Here is a 20,604-nt window from a genome sequence, read left to right on the forward strand (position 1 = left end):
ATAAATCACTTTCTACAAACACTTTTGAGTCCGGCATTTACTGCGCACTGCGCCGTGGTCCCCTCTCTCCTTCCAGAGAGGACAGGGGACCAAGAACCTGGAGAAATGGCCTCTCAGGGGAGCTAAGGGCATCCTGAACCCCAATATTACTGTAAGAAGTATAGAGACACTAACATCCAAAATCTAGCAAAATAAGAGTTCTCATCTAGTAAAATACATCTAATAAAATAAAATCTCATCTAATAAAATGGGTAAGAAATTAAACTGCAGGTACAATCTGCACAATTACAAGAGCAGCCAACGAAGAGCCTAAAAATAGTTGCACGACTGTATCAGGAAGAGGCAGAAGTAGGGTATTTTAAGTGAACTAAATCCCCTCTCCCAGGCAAGAAGTCTAAAATGGATAAAAATACACCTGCATATGGGCTAAAGAAACAGAGGTATCACAAATACCAGGAGTCAATATCAGAAACAAGAATTGCTTCCATGGGAAATGGGGTTGGGGGTATATACTAATTGATTCTTTTACAACTGTATGTAATTATTTTCACTAAAATTGTAATCTTCAGTATTTGAAAAGTAGGGATGCTTAAAATACAGTTCACACATGGCTCCTGCGCATAGGCTGTGAGCCCTGGTTCAGAAGAGCACTGCCAAAGGTTTCAAACATTACCCACAGAATCCTCACTAGCCCCACGCAAAGACAGCAGCTCAGGAAGGATTCTAGTCAGCCGGCTGGCTCCGGATCCTAGACTTGCCCGCCCCCCCCCCCCCCATATAAGGGCCCTTGGGAAAAATCTCTGAGACTCCCAACTAATATTATATCCAGGTTTTCGTAGCAAAACCAAGTCACAACTTTCCACAGAAACCAGGAAAAACATCATGAAGAATGCAGAATGGAATGCCATTGTTGTTACAATTATCCCAAGAAGCAAAGCAAAAGTTTATTACTATAATGGCCTAAATAATGTATTTCTAGAGCACCATTAAACATATTCAGGACAATCCATTCAAAGAAATCAACTTGTCCTAGAACAATATATTGGATACTCCTGTTAAGGGATTTGAAAAACTTCACCTGAAGCAAGCCGTTAACCCAGTAACTATTTACATTTCTTGGTTTTACGTTTCCTGTGATTAAGCTGCTTCAACAGTTTGCAGGCTGTGTTAGTGCCCTCGGCCATAAAAAAGACACTAAAGGCAAAATAAGTCTGAGAAGTTCGTCACTTGAAAGCAGCTGTAAATACAGAACAACTTCAAAACACCACAGAGCTGGCCAACGTGAGATTAAAAATTCTCTCTGGACTTTACCAAAATTATCTATTTTCCAAACACATTTCTGAGTTGGCTATCATAAATTTCTTTCTTTTTTCTGCTAATTTGATTATGCTGTTCCCTTGTAAACTCCAATTCTTCAAGAAAAAAAGCCTATCTGAAGTGCCAATAAATACATTGCTCGTAGGCAGAATTTCTGTAGGAAAAGCTGACTTCATCAATATAAAAATACTTAAAAAACACAAGACCATATTTGGTAGGCCTAACTTTTGGTTTAATTTTGCTATCTTGCCATTTTGTCTGAAGCACCTCCAGGGCTGGTGGGGTCTTGGTCTGCAGAAGGAGCACCGGGCACCATCCGGGATGAGGACAAAGGTACTAGCCCTAGCTCTTCTCTAATAGCAAGCTACCGTCACTGACCACGGACTTTACTTCTTGCTTGTGGACGCCCTCCTGGCAGCTCTTAAGCGCCCAAGATGCGGCGGGGGGTCTCTGCTCAGTCAGCACCAACCACAGCAACACACTAAAACGTTTAGATTTACATGATGTAGACGGGATGGGTGCATGACTAATCCTCACATTTAATTCAACCAGAAAATCGCACAATTACAGGCATATTTCAAATCAATATTCCTGAATGCCTTGGTTCCTACTGACATTTTTACTCTGCAATTTAAAATTACTTTGTAATTAAGTGGGTGGGTAAGTTCATTTCAAAGAACCAAATAACTAAACCTATCAAATTTACCTTGATTAAATAAAACCCTAGAAGGCCGATTCTGAAGAGGCAATAGCAGAGGGCACATTCAGACAAACTCAGACAGCAAGGGATCAGGGAAGTATAACCCTGCCCTTCATCCTGGACTAGTCCGAGCCCGGCCCTCGAGGCACTCACAACGCACGGGAAGGCACGGGTCCTGGCGTCCTGGCCCGGTCAGTGCGCGGAGCTCTCGGTCTGATTTTTAAAAACTGCGCACAAGGGCCACCAAACACCACCCCCGCAAAGCAGAGGCCCTTCACTTACAAGGTCTCCATGTGGACATGCACAGATTTGCGCTTTCTGGAAAGGGGAACTGCAGGCCCAAGCTCTGGCGCGCCGCGCTTCCCGCCCGACGCCCGGCCGGGTGGAGCCCGGCCACTGCACCCGCCCCGTCCGCCCCACCTGCGGGACAGACAACCAGCACAACAGGCGGCAGAGGCCCGGCCCAGTCAGGGCGGCCAGCGGCCGCTATACGCCCGGTTGACCTTGGGCAAACACCACTCCTCCCCGAGTCCACGAGCCAGGCACTGAGGCGGGGTGGCTACCTCAGCCCGCGGGGTCCCCGGACCCCAGGCCCGGACCAGTGCGGCGGAGGGGACCCCCGGGCCGAGCAGCCCGTGGGGTCGTGACCTTCACCGGGAGGCGGACGACTTGCTAAGGACTGACCCCCCCCGGCCCCCGGGTCCGCCCCGCTGCTCCCCCTCGCACCGGCCCAGGGCTCTCTCAGCCCCTTCCGGATCCCCGGGCAGGGGGTGCGGGGACCCGGCGCTCGATCCGCTCGGACCCGCTGTGGACCGACCCGCTCCTACTGCTGCCTCGGCCCCTGCCTGCCCCGCCCCGGTCCGCGGCACGGACTCACTGCCTTGGCCAGCGCCAGGCGCTGGGCGCTCAGCAGCCGTGACAGCCTCCGGACCCCCGACATGTCAGTTGCAGCCGTACTGTCCCGCCAGTCACCGCGCAGACTGCGCCTGCGCACCACACCGGGGTCGCGCTGGGGGGATACCGCGCCTGCGTACTACGCCGGGGTCCAGCTGGGCGGCCGCGGGGGACGTCGCGCCTGCGCACCACGCCACACCCTGGGCGGGGGCTGAGTGGGGGCGCCGCGCCTGCGCAAAGCGGACTTGCGGACGGTGGCGCTGGGGGCGACACCGAGGTCCCGCTTTCTCGGACTGAGGTAGGGCGGGCCCTGTTCTGGGGAGGTGTCGGGCACCAACATTTTTAAAGCCCCGTGGATGGTTCTCCGGGATCGCCCAGATCGAGAGGGCCTGAACGTCCAGCCCTCAGGGAATGGGGTCGGAGGGGCGGCGCTTGTCCGCGGGGTTGGGCGGGAGCTGCCTTGGGCCTCCGGCCTCTAGTGAGCGGGAGTGACCCTCGGCCTCCGGCCTCGGAGGGGTGGGAGTCACCCTCATTCATGTCCCCAGCCTCTGGCTTCCGGCTAATTTTTAAATTTTTTGTAGAGGCGGGCTCTCGCTTTGTTGCCCGGTCTCGAACTCTTGGCCTCAAGCGATCCTCCCTCCTCTGCCTCCTAACATGTGGGATTACGGGCGGAGCCACAGCGCGCCGCCTGGGTCAGCTTTGAAAGCTGCGATCCCTTTGGCTTATACGACTTTCTGCCAGCTTACCCTGATTTTGCTTCTGGTTCGGATAGTGTTTTAATTTTTCTAGTGTGTCGTTTTGTAAAATACCTGAGATCTTTTTGTGGAATGAAGTGGCATGAAAATTAAACCAATAATCATTAGTAATTCTGTTTCCTGCCTTTTCACTTTAAAGTATTAAAATCTTCCTATTGTACATAATGTTTTTTAACTGTTTTGAGTTATTTTAGTAAGTTTTCAATGATTCAGTCCCATTTTGTTGATATTTGGGTTTCCCATTTTTGCTGCTAATAAATAACACCATAAAGAACATATCTGTGACCATAACTTTATCTTTAGAATTATTTCCTTAGATGCATGCCCCAGATGTGGCATTTATTGGCTTGCAGTTAATAAACATAATGCCTCCTAGACATTTTTTTGAAAGTTATGCAGTTTTGGTCCTAGGTTAGTTATCTATTTTTTTGTTTTGTTTTGTTTTGTTTGAGATGGAGTTTAGCTCTTGTTGCAAGGCTGGAGTGCAATGGCATGATCTTGTGTCACTATAACCTCCACCTCCAGGGTTCAAGAGATTCTCCTGCCTCAGCCTCCCAAGTAGCTGGAACTACAGGTGCCCGCCATCATGCCCAGCTAATTTTTGTTTTTTTTTTTTGAGATGGAGTTTCGCTCTTGTTACCCAGGCTGGAGTGCAATGGCGTGATCTCGGCTCACTGCAACCTCCGCCTCCTGGGTTCAGGCAGTTCTCCTCCCTCAGCCTCCCAAGTAGCTGGGATTTCAGGCACGCGCCACCGTGCCCAGCTAATTTTTTGTATTTTAAGTAGAGATGGGGTTTTACCATATTGGCCAGGATGGTTTCAAACTCCTAACCTCAGGTGATCCACCTGCTTTGGCTTCCCAAAGTGCTGGGATTACAGGCGAGAGCCACCTCACCAGCCTTAATTTTTTTAATTCTATAATTACCACAATCCCTTAGTATTAAGCTCCAAGACATATTTTTGTCATATCTTTATTGTATATTATAATTTTCTGTCTTTAGGTGTTAAACAAGTATTCGTTGAAAATCAGATGAAAAGTTTTCAGAAATTGGATTTCTTGTTTCTTATACATCCCTTGATTGGGTATTTTGTCATCGTATGTATTTATGGAGGTCACATGTAAACGAAGTGACTCGTTTGTGAAAATGTGAAACCTTGTGTAGGTACACAGTAAATTGTAATTCATATAAACCCAGGCTAGCTATAGAGGGTGCATGTTGAGCCTGAAGCAGGCAGCTCTGTAATCTCTGCATTTATCACCACCACAGGAGGAGGCCTGAGCAGCTTCTAGCCCTGTTCGTACCTTCCCCATCACATGACCCCTCCCTGCCTTCCTCACAGTCTTCCTCCGGATCAGAAGACCCTTTCCTTCTATCTCTGCCTGTTTAAATGCTGCTCACTCTTCAAACGCTAGCTCATGTGACAGTGTCAGTGTGAGCCTACTTTTACTGAGTTGCTTCTGTATTGTTCATACAACTCTATTAGGGTTCTCCAGAGAGACAAGCAGTAGAGGGGAGAGATGTAAGGAATTGGTTTAAGGTTTCAAATGCTAATCTCATCCAGAAACACCCTTGCAGACACACCCAGAAATAATGTTAAAGCACGTATCTGGGCACCCCGTGGCACAGTCAAGTTGACACACAGAATTAACCATCACAGCAGCTATACATGAACGTACCTCATTCTGCCTGCGTTCCAGATGGCTGAGACATGTCTGCTTTCTCCACCTTCCCCGACCAGGTTGTGAGTCGCCTGCGTCTAAGGTCTTGTGTTTTTTCTCCTTTAATCCCGTAGGGCTCAGTGCTGTGCAGCACATAGTTAAAACTGAAGAAATTTTCTTGAATAAAAGTAGTTAACATTCTTATTCTTTACTTCAAGGTATATCTCCATGAATAACCTAAATGATCCCCCAAATTGGAATATCCGGCCTAATTCCAGGGCGGATGGTGGTGATGGAAGCAGATGGAATTATGCCCTATTGGTTCCAATGCTGGGACTGGCTGCTTTTCGTAAGTCATGGTTTCCTTAAGATTCATGTTTTCTAAGCTGTGAGTGTGGAGCCCGGTGAGGGAGGCAGCATGGTGTGGGAGCCTGAAGGCCGTGACTTTGGGACCTTCCAAGGACAGCCGAGTTTTATCCCATGCAGTGAACTGTGGGCAAATTACTTAACTCTGAGGCTCCGTTTTCCTGTTCATGGAGATGGATAATCATACCTAACCTCAGCACATTGCGGGGATTAAGTAAGCCAATGCGTTTAGAAGTATTTTGTTTGGGGTAGGTTTTAATAGCTATTAGTTCTCTCTCAAGGCTTTGCTGCTCTCCAGTGGAAGAGTGAGGGGTGGGGGGTCCTTTGTTTCAGGTGCCCTCATAAGGACCGATGAGGGGGTATGGTGGCTCACACCTGTAATACCAGTACTCTGTGAGGTCCAGGTGGGCAGATCGCATGACCAGCCCGAGCAACAGAGCAAAACCCCGTCTCTACCAAAAAAAAAAATTAGCGGCACACAACTGTAGTCTCAGCTACTCAGGAGGCTGAGGTGGGAAGATCAGTTGAGTCTGGAGGTTGAGGCTGCAGTGAGTGGAGATCGTACCACTTGCCCTCCAGCCTGGGCAGCAGGGTTAAAAAACAAAACAGTTTTGGAAAACCAGTGATGTTTAATGTTCAGGAAGTCAATTTTGAAAGGCATCATCTGTGAAATCTCTGCTCCTCCTGGCCAGAAATTCTCTCTAGTTTGGATTGACTTGGTGTCACTTTGGGGACCTACCAGTCACATGCAGACTTATCATATCCCCAGCACACAGTCAATTCACTGATGTAGAGGAGTGAGTTTGTGCTTCTCATTCCCTGGTTCTGGGCTGGCACTTCAGAGCATGAGAAACCGAGTAATTGAATGGGTGAAAGGCAAACCTGTCCTCTAGCTGTAGTGGTGTGTTTTCTGTAGGGCCTCTTATCTGCTTTGATGTCGCAGGTCTAAAGTTTTGCTGTAGAGGAAGTGGAGGCTGGTAAGAGCAGGTGGTTTTTGATTCAGTGATCTGCACAGTGCCCCCTTCGTGAAGGACAAGGCTGGTCCACATACAGCCCTAACGGGCTGCCACCTAAAAAGCTCACCCGCCTGCAGGCTTGGAAAAAAACACTTAACACTCGGAGAGGCTGCTGTTGCCTGTGGCTAGGGTGAGTGGATTGGAAGCCTTAAAATTACTCTTACTAATATAATAATTAATTGGCTTTGAGGCTGGGAGAGGCCCTGAAGTGACTCATTTTCCAATTGTTTTTCAGACTCATCTTCAGCTTTTATAGCCTTTCATGGTAACTTTCACTTTGAAATAATTCTTGCCTTCCCTTCTTGGACGTTTGAAATGATGCTTTTTGTCCCCGAAAAGGGTTGAAGAATATTTTATTTTTTCTTCTTGGTGTTTTGCTGAGGTCATGTGGTCAGAGGTAACTGTTAACTTGGCTTTCTTAGGAGGATTCTCCAAAGGTGTGTTGTGATGTGTTTGAGGTTCTGTTTCACACAGGAGCGTTGACCAGCCCCACTGTAGTGTAGAAGAGGAAGACAGATGAATACTTGATAAACGCTGTTGAATGATTTATTGATGAGAGGCTAGTTTTGTCCTGATCACCTACGTCATTTGCTAGTTTTTACTTAACATAACGTAGAAGTGTGTATAATTGTGCTTTCAGGCTAGAGCAGTCCGTGGAGAAATTCTTACCGTGAGGAAGAGTGTTCAGGGTCTCAGCGCTCCAGTGAGCTTCTCTCTCTTCACACCCCTCTGCCATTCTGCTTTCCCCGCTTTTCTCTCGGTCTTCCTGATTCCCCTTCCCCATCTCCTCTCTCCAGGCTTTCTCCCTCTAGCGTTCCTTTACCTCCTCTTTCCTCCCCTGACCTAGAAAACACATCGTCCTAGAGCTGAAAGGGACTGGTTGAGTTCACTGGGTCCAACTCAGTTTCTTTTAATTAAACATTTTATTTTGGGGTCATTGTAAATCACATGGAGTTATAATCAGTAATACCGAGAGCCCATGTACCCTCTACCCAGCTTTCCCCAATGGAAACATCTGCAAAACAACAGGGCAGTGTCACAGTCAAGACATCCGCCAGGAGTCAGTCAAGGTACAGCAGTCCCGGGGCCCCTCAGGCTGCCCTTGGGTACCCCACCTTCCTCCACAACTCCTGGCGGGGCCCCTCAGGCTGCCCTTGGGTACCCCACCTTCCTCCACAACTCCTGGCAGCCGCTAATCTGTTCCTCACCTCCAGACTTTTGTCATTTCAAGAGTGTTATAGAAATGCACTTGAATGGTATGTAACCTTTTGGCTTGGCTTTTTTCACTCAGCATAGTCCCCCGAGATCCATGCAGATTGTTGCTGTATCAGCAGTTCATTGGTATTTCTGTTGCTGAGTCATGTTTGATGACATGGACGTATCACTGTGTGTTTCACCACTGAAAGACATCTGGGTCATTTCCGGTTCTCAGCTATTACGAATAAAGCTGTCATAAACATTGTTGTGCAGGTTGTGGTGTGGATGTTAAGTTCTCCTTTCTCTGGGATAAACGGCCGGAAGTGCAGTCACTAGGTTTATGGTAGTTGTGTGGATGTTAAGTTCTCCTTTCTCTGGGATAAACGGCCGGAAGTGCAGTCACTAGGTTTATGGTAGTTGTGTGGATGTTAAGTTCTCCTTTCTCTGGGATAAACGGCCGGAAGTGCAGTCACTAGGTTTATGGTAGTTGTGTGGATGTTAAGTTCTCCTTTCTCTGGGATAAACGGCCGGAAGTGCAGTCACTAGGTTTATGGTAGTTGCATGTTTAGTTTTTTAAGAAAGGGCCAAATAGTTTCCCAAGTAGCTGCACCATTGTAGGTTCTCACCAGCAACACATGAGTGGATCAGTTTCTCTACCTCCTGGTCAGCATTTGGTGTTTCTCTGCTGTCCTGTCCAGCCCATAGTGATGGGAGTGTGGTGCTGACACTGCTGTCCTGTCCCGCCCGTAGTGATGGGAGTGCAGAGCTCACGCTGCTGTCCTGTCCAGCCCGTAGTGATGGGAGTGCAGAGCTCACGCTGCTGTCCTGTCCAGCCCGTAGTGATGGGAGTGCAGAGCTCACGCTGCTGTCCTGTCCAGCCCGTAGTGATGGGAGTGCGGTGCTCACACTGCTATCCTGTCCAGCCCGTCTCGATAGGAGTGTGGGGCTCACGCTGCTGTCCTGTCCCTCCCATAGTGATGGGAGTGTGGTGCTCATGCTGCTGTCCTGTCCCTCCCGTAGTGATGGGAGTGTGGTGCTCACGCTGCTGTCCTGTCCCTCCCATAGTGATGGGAGTGTGGTGTTCACGCTGCTGTCCTGTCCAGCCCGTAGTGATGGGAGTGCGGTGCTCACACTGCTGTCCTGTCCAGCCCGTAGTTATGGGAGCGCAGAGCTCACGCTGCTGTCCTGTTTAGCCCATAGTGATGGGAGTGCGGTGCTCACGCTGCTGTCCTGTCCAGCCCATAGTGATGGGAGTGCGGAGCTCAGGCTGCTGTCCTGTCCAGCCCGTAGTGATGGGAGTGCAGAGCTCACGCTGCTGTCCTGTCCAGCCCATAGTGATGGGAGTGCGGTGCTCACACTGCTGTCCTGTCCAGCCCGTAGTGATGGGAGTGCGGTGCTCACACTGCTATCCTGTCCAGCCCGTCCCAATGGGAGTGTGGGGCTCACGCTGCTGTCCTGTCCCTCCCATAGTGATGGGAGTGTGGTGCTCACGCTGCTGTCCTGTCCCTCCCATAGTGATGGGAGTGTGGTGCTCACGCTGCTGTCCTGTCCCTCCCATAGTGATGGGAGTGTGGTGCTCACGCTGCTGTCCTGTCCAGCCCGTAGTGATGGGAGTGCAGTGCTCACTCTGCTGTCCTGTCCAGCCCGTCGTGATGGGAGTGTGGTGCTCACACTGCTATCCTGTCCAGCCCGTCCTGATGGGAGTGTGGTGTTCACGCTGCTGTCCTGTCCAGCCCGTAGTGATGGGAGTGCGGTTCTCACACTGCTGTCCTGTCCAGCCCGTAGTGATGGGAGTGCGGTTCTCGCACTGCTGTCCTGTCCAGCCCGTCCTGATGGGAGTGTGGTGCCGCCTCTGTCGTGGCTCTACTGTGCGGTGTTGAGCATCTTCTCATCGTGGCTGTAGTGAGCGATGTCCTGCATCTCTTCACGTGCTCACTGCCGTCAGCGTATCCTGATGAAATGAGCGTTGTTATCTTTCAGCCATTTTCTAATAGGACTGCTTGTTTTTCAACATTGAGTTTTGAGAGTTGTTAATATGTCTTAGATGCTGGTGCTCACTTGGGTATGTGGCTTGCAAGTGTCCCCTCCCAGTCGGTAGCCCATCTTTTCATTCTCTTCACAGGGGCATTTGCAGTGGCAGCTGTAATGTTCCTGAAATGCAGCTCACCATCGTTTCTTTTTATGAACCATGCTTTTCGTGGAAGTCTGAGAACTCTGCCCTAGATCCTGACGGCTTTTCCCCTAAAGTTTTAGTTGTATATTTAAGCCCTTCCTGTTTGAGTTGATTGTATTATAAGGGATAAGACTTTAGTTGTATCTCGTCTTTCTAACCTGTTTGCCTTTGATTTCTTTGTCTTGCCTTCCGGCACTGGCTGCAGGTTCTGGGACTCTGTTGGACGGTCCCTGACCTGAGAGAGGATGCCCTTGGCCTCTCCCAGCTAAGTACAGAGTCAGCCGCAGGTGTTCCATAAATGTACTTTATCAAGTCAGGGAAGCTCCCTGTATTTCTGGTTTTCATGAATAGGTGTTGAATTTGATCCATTTTTTTGTTTTAATTGATGTGATCATGTGATTTTTCTTCATCAGCTTAGTAATGTGTTAGATTACATTGATTTTTGAATATTGAAGCAGGCTTTTGTCTCTGGAGCAATCCTCACGTGGTCATGCTGTAGAGTTACTTTCGTGTCCTGTAGAATCATGTCTGCGGTGAGGCTGTGACGGATTTTGTTTCTGTGTTTGTGAGGGAAGAAGTCCCGAGTCTCAGCCTGGGGTTCGCTTCTTTCACTCCTCCATGTCCATTCTGTCATTCTGGTTTTTCTTCCAGTTGTTATGTTTTTCAGTTCTGGAATTTTCATTTGGCTCTTTATGTCTTCTATTTATTTATTTAGATATGGCATCTCACTGTGTTGACAGGCTGGAGTGCAGTAGCTCGATATCGGTTCACTGCAACCTCTACCTCCAGGGTTCAAGTGATTCTTCTGCCTCAGCCTCCAGAATAGCTGGGACCACAGGCATGCACCACCACACCTGGAAAATATTTGTATTTTTTATAGAGATGAGGTTTCACCTTATTGGCCAGGTTAGGCTGTTATCTCTTGACCTCATGATCTGCCCGCCATGGCCTTCCAAAGTTCTGGGATTACAGGGACACGCCACTGCACCTGGGCGTCTTCTGTTTATTTTCTTAGACTTTCTGTCTTGCTGGATAATACTGCCATCTCTCACCTGGCTATTGGCATCTGTTGGTTATCTTTGTTCATTTGGCATGACCCGTCCTGGGCCTTGGTGTTATGAGTTATTTTCTATTGGACCCTAGGCATTTTGCATATTATGTGATGAAACACTGGTTTTTATTTAAACCTTCGGTTTTAGCTGGCTTTTTGGAACCCACCCTGGCAGGGGAAGGGCCATGTGGCCTCCTTATTGCCAGGTTGGGCTGGAAGTCCAGGCTCCCCACTCAGCTTCTGGCCCCCGTGGGCCCCCGAGGAAAGGGTGGGAGTTCTAGCCCCCTGGCCTCCACTGGTGTTCCCTGCCAGGAAGACCTCACTGCTGCTCCCCATGTGGCTCCCCCAACCATACCCTGTGTTTGCAGCTGTGTGGGAGTGGCTCCTGTTCAGCCTTTACCCATGTGGGTGGAGGTGGGCCACAGTTTTTCCGTGTTATTTGACTGACGTAGAGTGATTATTGTAAGAACATTTTCTCTCTTGCTAGGCCCCTATCGTGGTCCTTTGGGCAGAGAGAGGAGGCTTCGTTAGTTTCTTTTTTTATGTGCAACCGTCAAGATTTCCAATGCCTGTGTCTTCAGCTCCAAGTCTGGGATCTATGAGGCAAAATGAAAACCTAGAGGACTTGCCCCCATGTGGCTCCTGGGGTCCCAAGGAGCCAAGCCAGTTTGCCTTCTCTCCCCCTTTCAGAGTCATCTCGTTTTATAGATGATGTCAGGGATTGTTAGTGTACTTAACAAGAACAATAGGGAGGATGTCCGCCCCATCTTCCCAGAAGCAGCAGTCCCAACTGAAACTGAGGCTTTGAAAAGTTGCCTGTGCCCAAAGTCACGAGACATCTGTCAGGTCAGACTCAGAATTAAGGTTTTCCTGATACCCAGCCTGTCGTGCCACACTTTCCTCTGCAAAATTGGCTGTAGCCTCCCCTGCCTGGCTCCCCAACCAGCCAAAAACTTCCCAATAAGCACAGCCCGTATGGTGTGGTCTGATGTTTAACTGTATGTCATTGTCTGTATTAGTCTTCCAGTTGTTTTATGTGTCAGGGACGTGACTTGACTCAGATTGCACCCAGATTGTATCAGGGAGTGGCCCCTGCCTCCCCTTGGTTCTGCCCACCCCTCCCAGCCCCACCTCCAGTCCTCCACACCTATTGGATGCTCCTAAATCAGGTTATTCCTTTGACTCCTCATGGCTGCAGGGCACATCCCGGGCTCCTTGTCTGGGTCTCTTGGGACCCCTCTCATTTGGCACCTGAGACTTTCCAGAGCCAGCTCCATCTTCTTGACATACGCCCCATCCCCAGAACATATGTCCCAAAACATACGGTGCCTGGAAGCTCTTGCTCTCCGATGCCCTCTCCTGCCCTGCTCATTTGACTTGAGGTGACTTTTCCTTGCAGCTCCTGTTCAGCCTTCCAGAGTTTGTTCATTCACCTCTTTATGGAGCCTTCCTGGACTTCACCAAAACCAGATGAGCCTTCCCTTCTCTCTTCTCACTCACCTTTGCAAACCCCTCAGTGCTTATTGAGTGACGTTGTGACTGCCTCTTTCCTGATCAGGCCCCCTGCCTGTGAGCTCTTGTCAGCGGGAGAAGACAAGGATGACATGAGTTTGGGTTGTCATCTGAAGCAGGACTAGCAGCTCTTTTTGGTTGAGGAAGGATGAGTTTGGTCTTGTGCTTGTGCAGTGAGGCGGCAATAGCGTATCCAAGGGAGACCGGCTTTCAGGTGAAGGGAAGTCTTGCTATCATGGAATTGCTCCCACAAAGGTGATCGTTAATGACCTGGGAAAAAACTGAATGGCAAGGACACCACCTGGGTTGGGGGAAGCAGCAAAAGGAGGGAGAGAACCATTACAGTTGATGGAAACTGCAGGGATTCTAGACGTGGCTACAGATGAGGGAGTCCCACAGCGTGGGGCGTGGGGGACGGGGTGCAGGGTACACGTGCCTGAGAGAATCCAGACTGCTGCTTTCAGTGGCTTCTGGGGCATTGGGCTTTGAAAATTTGCCGAACAAATCTGTTTTCCAGGGGACTCAAATCCACGCTGCCCTTAGAATGTACAAGCGGAACACATCGTTATTTTGGAAAACTAAGACTTAGCATGTAGTTGCTCCAACGTTCATTAAATTATAGAGCAATAGCATCGGTTCGGAATGTGGATGGAAGTATTGTCTCACTTTCATTTTTTTATTGTTGAAACACATCCAGCTGTTACTCATGGGATGGGGAAAGAGTGGTGACTGCATCCGGAGCCAGGCGCCTGCTAGCCAGCAGGCTTTGTGGGTCATCAGGTCTTAGAGACACTGGGTTTCTCTGCATGCAGGGCAGCCCTGCTGCTCCTCGGTGTGGGGGCAGAGCTGGGCAGTGCCCACTTCAGCCTCCCAGCAATCCCCGTCCTGTTTTTGTGAGATTCCAGCAGTCTCCCGTTGGAGGAAAGAAGCCCACCATGTCTTGAGGCTGAACTTCTTAACCCACTTTATTTTTTGTGCTCTTATCAAAACATAAGCAGTATCTCCCACTCAGGCCGTTTACCAGTCACCACCAGGCAAAGCTATATACAACTTGTATAAGAACCTGGCCAACGGGAGTTGAAGCCGACCCAAATATGTTAAACTTTGCCAGTTGTACAGGAGCCAGAGTAGGCAAATGTGGAGGGTCTGAGAGGAGAAAACAGCAGTGGCAGATCTTCTTAGCAACAACAAATTAGAAGAAGGAAAGGGCTGGGGTTAGGGTCTTCTGGTCACCCAGCCTCTGATTTTAAGATAAGAACTTTGCCTGTTACACATTTTTATATAAAAGTGATCTTCTTGGTATGGCTGAGGTCTTAAGCTTTTATTGAAATGCTGGGGGGAGCTGGGGAGGGATAGCATGGGGAGAAATGCCAGGTGAGGGTGAAGGGGAGGAAGGCAGCAAATCACACTGCCATGTGTGTACCTATGCAACTATCTTGCATGTTCTGCACATGTACCCCAAAACCTAAAATGCAATTAAAAAAAAAAAAAGAAAGGCTGTCTTAGCTGCCTTCTGATTTAAGTGAAGATTATAGAACATCAGCCCTAACTTTTTCATTATGTGTATTTTTCTCCAATTCGTTCATGTCAGGTTGGATTTGGTCTAGGGAGTCCCAGAAAGAAATAGAAAAAGAGAGAGAAGCATACCGTCAGAGAACTACTGCTTTCCAACGGGATCTGGAAGCCAGGTACCATGCCATGATCTCAGAAAATCGGCGTGCTGTTGCTCAGCTGTCTTTAGAACTTGAAAAGGAACAAAACAGAACGGCTAGTTATCGAGAAGCCCTTATCTCTCAGGGACGCAAGTTGGTAGAAGAAAAGAAGCTTCTGGAAGAGGAACGGGCTCAGATAATGCAAGAAAAAAGACAGGTGCAGCCTTTGAGAAGTACGTATTTGAGCTGCCTCCAGAAGGAAGAGAACTGGCAAAGGAGAGCCGGGCTTTTGCTGAAGGAGTTTGAAGCTGTTCTCACAGAAAGACAGAATATCTACTGCAGTCTGTTTCTTCCTCGCAGCAAGCGGCTGGAGCTGGAGAAGAGCTTACTGGTGCGAGCGTCCGTTGACCCTGTCGCTGCTGACCTAGAGATGGGAGCCGGTCTCACCGACATATTTCAGCATGATACATACTGTGGTGATGTGTGGAATACCAACAAACGCCGGAATGGCAGACTCATGTGGCTCTATCTCAAATACTGGGAACTAGCTGTTGAACTGAAAAAGTTTAAGAGGGTAGAGAAAGCCATCCTCGAAAAGTAAAACAAGAATGAAATAAAACTGCTTTTAGTGACTCGAGGCCAGGCAGTCATGTGCCTTCTGGGTCTCTGGTGTCTTCTGTCCCCTCTGCCCGGGTTGTGGCCACATCATCACCCTTCAGCAGCGACCTCCACTCCCGCCACCCTCTGAGCAGAAGGGCAGTGAATCCTCAGAGACAGAGGGTTTCCTGCTGATGCTTGCAGCTGTCGGGGATACAGTTTATCTGAAGCATTTTTAAGCTGCCAGTATTGTATTAAGCAGAAGTGTCACCTCATGTTTTACCTCCAGGGTAAAAAAAAGTCAAATACAATACCGTTCCTTACCACAGGTAATTTTCTTTCTGTTTTATCACTCCCGAATACTTTCCCTCAAGTTATTTTTCTCTCTCCTGGATTACAGTAAGAATTTGTCAGATAATGTTTAGAACTGCGGAACAGATAATAGAAAGTGGTAATGTTATATTATCAAGGTTTTATAAAGATCTCTCTCACCCCATAAGGGGAAAACACCAAGTGTTTCCTGTATCTAGTTGTCTAATGTATGTTTGGAATTTGGCTTGTGTCTGTATTCAGCAAGCAGATATTTGTTAGCAATAATATTTACTCAGAAATACTTGCCATTATAAGTAATAATGCCACTTTTTATTTGTGTAATTCTTCACTCTTTACAAAATGTTTTTATATATATTATTGTTTACCGCAGTGACCAGGTAGACAGGCACTTACCACCCATGTCACACCTGGCTGCTGGGAGTCGAGCACGTGTCCACATTTACTCGTGATCTTCAGTCTAATCCTATGAAGTGAGTCACACGTAGCTGCTGGGAGTCGAGCCCGTGTCCACATTCACTCATGTGACCCTCATTCTAATCCTATGAAGTAAGAGTTACTATTAGTCTAAATTAAAAAAAAAAAAAAAAAAAGAGTTACTATTAGTCTTTGCGGGGTTATGTGGCCTCTGTGAGATCTCCCAGGGCCCAGCATAGGGTGGTGCTCTCAGCACAAAGGCAGAGGGTGCGTGGGCGGTGCTCAGAGGAGCCATGTGCTGACGCCGCAGGGCCCACTCCCTGGAGTCATACAGACACGCTTAACTCTGAGAACAAGCCCACTGGGGACTCGGCAGCCAGGGCTTTTACTAAGGGCTGGTCCCATGGCACGCTGCCTGGCCTGTCCGGAAGGAGAGCTGGTATGCTCTGTACCGTTGGCACAAGCACTGTGGGCACAGAGCCACCCTTAAGTAACGGTGCTGGGAGCTCTCCCAGAATCCGAGTTCCCAGATGTCGGTCCAGGGCCTGCCTTGCACACAGTCCTTGGAAGGACACCACCTTGGGCCTGCTGTGTGAATCTGTCCTGATGCACCTCACTTTACAGAGGTGTGAAAGAGCTAACCCGCCCGAGCCCACAAAGGGAACAGCATGGGAGCCAGTCTGCGCCTAGGCACCTTTTCTCCAGGACTGCTGGTAATCTGTGTGCAGTTATTTGATGGCGAGTGGCCGGGCAGGGGCAGGGGCAGGGGCAGGGTTGTCCATCCGCTTTCATGTGCCGTGTTCTCCCTGCCTGCCTGTCTTACAGGAATTGGACAAACTGTTAAAAACCCTAAACTCATAGAACACGTGGCAGTGTGAGAGCCGCGATTCATGGAGCATGTGATGAACCCGGAGCCGTACTCCCTTTACACTCCTGCATTGTTTGAAATCCTGGGAACCAACCCCTTGAGCACTGAGGAGGTGGGCTCAGTGCCGGCGTGCGCTGCCTGCCGCAGACACAGGCCTCCCACCAGGCTCTGCTTTCGGCGCCCACGCCCTGCTAAGGCTGCTCAGATGCTCTGCTACCTTGTCTTCTTGTCTTCTGCTCTGCCACCATCACTTTATCTGAGAAAAAGTCATTTTTATTTATTTTTTTTGAGAGGGAATCTCTATCCCCCAGGCTGGAGTGCAGTGGCATGATCTCGGCTCACTGCAGCCTCTGCCTCCTGAGTTCAAGCAATTTTCCTGCCTCAGCCTCCTGAGTAGCTGGGATCACAGGCACCCACCATCACACCCAGCTTATTTTTGTATTTTTAGTAGAGATGAGGTTTCACCATGTTGGCCAGGCTGGTCTCAAACTCCTGACCTCAGGTGATCCTCCCCGCTTGGCCTCCCAAAGTGCTGGGGTTACAGGCATGAGCCACTGCACCTGGTGCTTAGAAGTCAGTTTTTAGGTAAATCTGGACGAGACTCTTCCTCTCGTTTGTACTTCCTGGTGTGTCAGACGCAGCCTAAAAGGCAGTGAAGGCTCCACTCCCACGGCAGTCGGGTGTGCTGCGTGTCCCTGCATGAAACACGCTGTGTTTGTCTTTAAATTAAGAAAATACAGTAACTACTTTGTAGGTGAATGATATTCGAGGTGAACTGTTCATTGTTACCCTGTTTCTAATGTCCAGCGTGCTCACAGCCTAGCTTCCTTCTACAATGAGATAAATATGTTCAGAGCTTTCAAGCCAGTGTGGACACTGACCCAGTCCTGCAGAGTTAGGAAAACAAGCTTTTTTTTTTTTTTTTTTTTTGAGACAGAGTCTCGTTCTGTCCCCAGGCTGGAGTGCAGTGACACAATCTCAGCTCACTGCAATATCTGCCTCGAGGGTTCAAGTGATTCTCCTGCCTCAGCCTCCCCAGTAGCTGGGACTACAGGCTCCTACCACCATGCCCGGCTAATTTTTGTATTTTTAGTTGAGACCATGTCTAGTTTCGCCATGCTGGCCAGGCTGGTCTCCAACTCCTGACCTCAGGTGATCCACCTGCCTCGGCCTCCCAAAGTGCTGGGATTACAGGCATGAGCCGCCATGCCCAGCCGGAAGACAATCTTTCTATAGGGTTGATATTAGTTGGTGTTTGTGTAGCACGGCTGCCTTCTGTCAGCAAGTGTGGGTGTTGATGTGCTGCCACCATCTTGAAATGGATTGTGTTAGGTGTGGAATATTTACACAGTGCTGTGCCATTTGATAACTGCACAGATGTACCAAAAGATACTTGGATAAGCTGAGCACACAGCAAAATCAGCAGAAGGAGAGGGTGCGTGTGACTCTCCAGTGGAATTTTCTTCACCCAAAATGGTTTAAAGTTACAAAAAAGGATAGTTGTGCCGGTTGGTGTGTGTGCAGAATTTGTAGTGACATCAGAGTAAAGCATCATTTTTCCTGCTGCTTTCTTGGACATCACAGGAACTAAAACACCTTGAGCTGGCAAAGCAGGGAGGACCCTTTGGGGTAATGAGCGGGGCTCCAGGAGATCCTGGGTAGAAGCAGATCCAGGCTCCTAGGGAAGAGGAGGGCTTGCTACAGTGCAGGGGAGGCGGGCACTGTAATCCTTGTTTATAGTGAATATTGTATATGAGGTTGCAGTGGCTTAAAAAGGAAGGACTTTTGCGGGGAGGCATTGAGATTGCAGAGCCTGGGTGCAGACTTCGTGACTTCGGAATAAAGCTAGAAGGCCTCACGGTTGACCTGGACATTCTGAAAATAAACGAGAGGCAGCACATCTCTTCGTGAGTCCGGTCAGCTCGCTGGTGGATGCACTTTTTCCTTCTCTGTTAACATTCATCGATAAGGATCCATAATTCCCATATATTTCACACGTGTGCAGATACGTATGTACGTGTGAACTGGCAGATACATGTTGATTTCTTAAGGGCAAAACTGGCAAACCTTGCAGCAATGATGGGTGTTTTGATGAAAAAAACATCACCAGATAATTTGTGTGTTTGTTAAAAGTGAAGTTATGTCTAATTAAAATGTGTAACTGACGAGTTCCCCGTTGGATTGTTTAAAAAGTGATTGCTTCATAGTGTACTAAGATCATCTCTTTCAGGACAAGAGAGAAAACGCTTTCAAGTTACTTTCACTTAATAGATTTGCTACATAAAAGCAAAACTGACACTGCAGAGGCCGAACTGCAGTGTGTGCAGCCAGCAGCTACAGTTGCTTCCTCCTGGAGGTGCCTTGTCCCACCGGCAGGAGGACGGCCCATGCGGTGTTGGGAGGAGCCAGTGTGTTTGGGGAGGCAGCTGCCCTAGACGCTGGCTGGCTGTGACGGGTGCAGCCTGCTGTGTAGACAGCGTTGGGCTTGTTCCACCTGTCTTGACTTGTGTGTGTAACTGCGCAGGGTTTTATACGTTGAGGCTGAAAGGGCTCTTCTCTTTATGCTGGGTTTGACAAAACAGTTGCTGTATTTCTCTGTTAATTTAAGATTCTGGTTGCACGTGACAGAGGTGGGCTCATGCTAGCCTGGAGAGTTAAAGAGGGATTTAAGGCTGTCTCATGAAACTTGAGGGCAAGAATGGAGACCACACGTCTGACGTCAGAGAAGAACCGACAGCTGCAAACGGGACTCTCGGGCCTCGGAGTACTTGTCACTGTGACATCTCTCTGCATAGCCTCACCAGGCCCCGGTCCAGCTCCTCTGGGCACATGGTGGGACATGGTTCCCACAGCTCCTGAGCCTGCACCCTGCCTGTCCTTCTCCAGTGGGCAGCCAAGTTAGGGAAGCACTGGGCTCCACCATGCTGGGCGCTCTGAAGGAGTGGGAACAGTGAAGACCAGGGGTTGCCGAGCATGTGCCTTTTGCCAGCTTCATGGGAAATCTTGAGAAAACAAAGGGCTTCAGTAAGCCAACCACCAGCTCCAGGCGCGTGGTGGGAGCGGGAGGGCTTCTGCAGCAGCTTCGCAGGGCTCTCATCTGCTGTGGACCCCTGACAGGCTGAGGGTCTCGCCGTTGGGTAGCAGTGCTGCGGCGCTGAGCTCACAGGCCAAGTGCGCCTTGGGAGCTGCTGCCGCCGCCTGGATGTTCACTGGGTGAGCTCCAGATTCACGGGAGCCGTTCGTGCCAGCACGGCAACCCCCACCCCATGGAGAAAGCAGACCTCCCTCACCTGGGAATTGGGCAGAGACCTCAGGCAGTGCCCCGCCTCTGATGACCTGCTTGTCCAGGTGGAGGAGTCAAGTCCTGCCCCAGGAGCAGGTGCAGGGCCTGGCCTGGGTGCTGGGAGTCAGGTGAGGAGGAGGGAGGAGTCATGTAGACAGGCACTGGGCACAAAGTGGCACGTCGGGGCATTCAAATGGCTCTGCTCAGTGTTTAGCAAGGACACCGGGACTGAGCAATCCCTGCTGGGAGAGCTTCTCCAAGCTGCTTGGTGGCTGACAGGGAGGAGGTGCTGGGGCCTCCTGGGAGGTGGGGCTGCTGGGGCCCCGCGCCGCAGCTCCGAGGCAGCTGCTCCTCACGGGCCAGGGCTGGGTGCCAGAGTACGGGATCTGGGCTGAGGGGCTCTGGACTGGCAGAGATGGGTGGGTGGGGTGACAGGCATGGAGATGGGGGGGTCAAGCATGGTGTCCCCACCCATGGGGCTGTGTGGGGCTGATGGATAGCGGGACTCCTGGATGTAGCAGATGGCAGCTGATGGAGCCTTGCTAAACTCAGAAGAGGGAGAGCAGGAGAGCGCTGGTGGATGAGTGCAGCTCTGATGTTCAGGGCCCTTGGCCATGTTCACCAGTCTCTCCTTGGCCTCTGAGAATATCAGCATTTCCTGACCTGGGGAACAAGTCATCGAGGCAGGAAGGACAGAGCCCCTAAAATGTCCCCCGCTCCTTGCCAGGATGGTGGACAGGAAGCAGTGCTGTGTTTGAAGGAACTGCACTCACCCATGCCACTGTGGAAGACCCAAGGGAGGCAGACGGTGGCTCCA

At 49.7% G+C, this 20,604-nt stretch overlaps 2 protein-coding genes across 2 annotated transcripts in view; one reads left to right on the plus strand and one right to left on the minus strand.

Moving 5' to 3' along the window:
- SDHA (succinate dehydrogenase complex flavoprotein subunit A) overlaps positions 1-3,001 on the minus strand; it is a 28,446-nt gene extending 25,445 nt beyond the window's left edge. The window contains exon 1 of the mRNA XM_035291875.3: positions 2,895-3,001. Coding sequence (XP_035147766.3) covers positions 2,895-2,957 — 63 coding nt within the window. The 5' untranslated portion in view covers positions 2,958-3,001. The remainder of the gene's footprint in view (positions 1-2,894) is intronic.
- A 151-nt stretch (positions 3,002-3,152) lies between these two features.
- On the plus strand, positions 3,153-18,670 carry CCDC127 (coiled-coil domain containing 127). Its single transcript, XM_002745152.7, has 3 exons — positions 3,153-3,209; positions 5,544-5,674; positions 14,232-18,670. The coding sequence occupies exons 2-3, from the start codon at positions 5,554-5,556 to the stop codon at positions 14,891-14,893; spliced, it is 783 nt and encodes a 260-aa protein (XP_002745198.1). The 5' UTR covers positions 3,153-3,209; positions 5,544-5,553; the 3' UTR covers positions 14,894-18,670.
- Positions 18,671-20,604: the final 1,934 nt, after the last annotated feature.

Source organism: Callithrix jacchus, chromosome 2, assembly GCF_049354715.1.
Source record: "Callithrix jacchus isolate 240 chromosome 2, calJac240_pri, whole genome shotgun sequence".
Lineage (NCBI taxonomy): Eukaryota > Metazoa > Chordata > Mammalia > Primates > Cebidae > Callithrix > Callithrix jacchus.

Coding starts and splice junctions, on each gene's coding strand:
- CCDC127 (XM_002745152.7), top strand. CDS start 5,554: ATGAATAACCTAAATGATCCCCCAAATTGGAATATCCGGCCTAATTCC. Junction 5,675..14,231: donor GCTGGGACTGGCTGCTTTTC/GTAAGTCATGGT, acceptor CGTTCATGTCAG/GTTGGATTTGGTCTAGGGAG.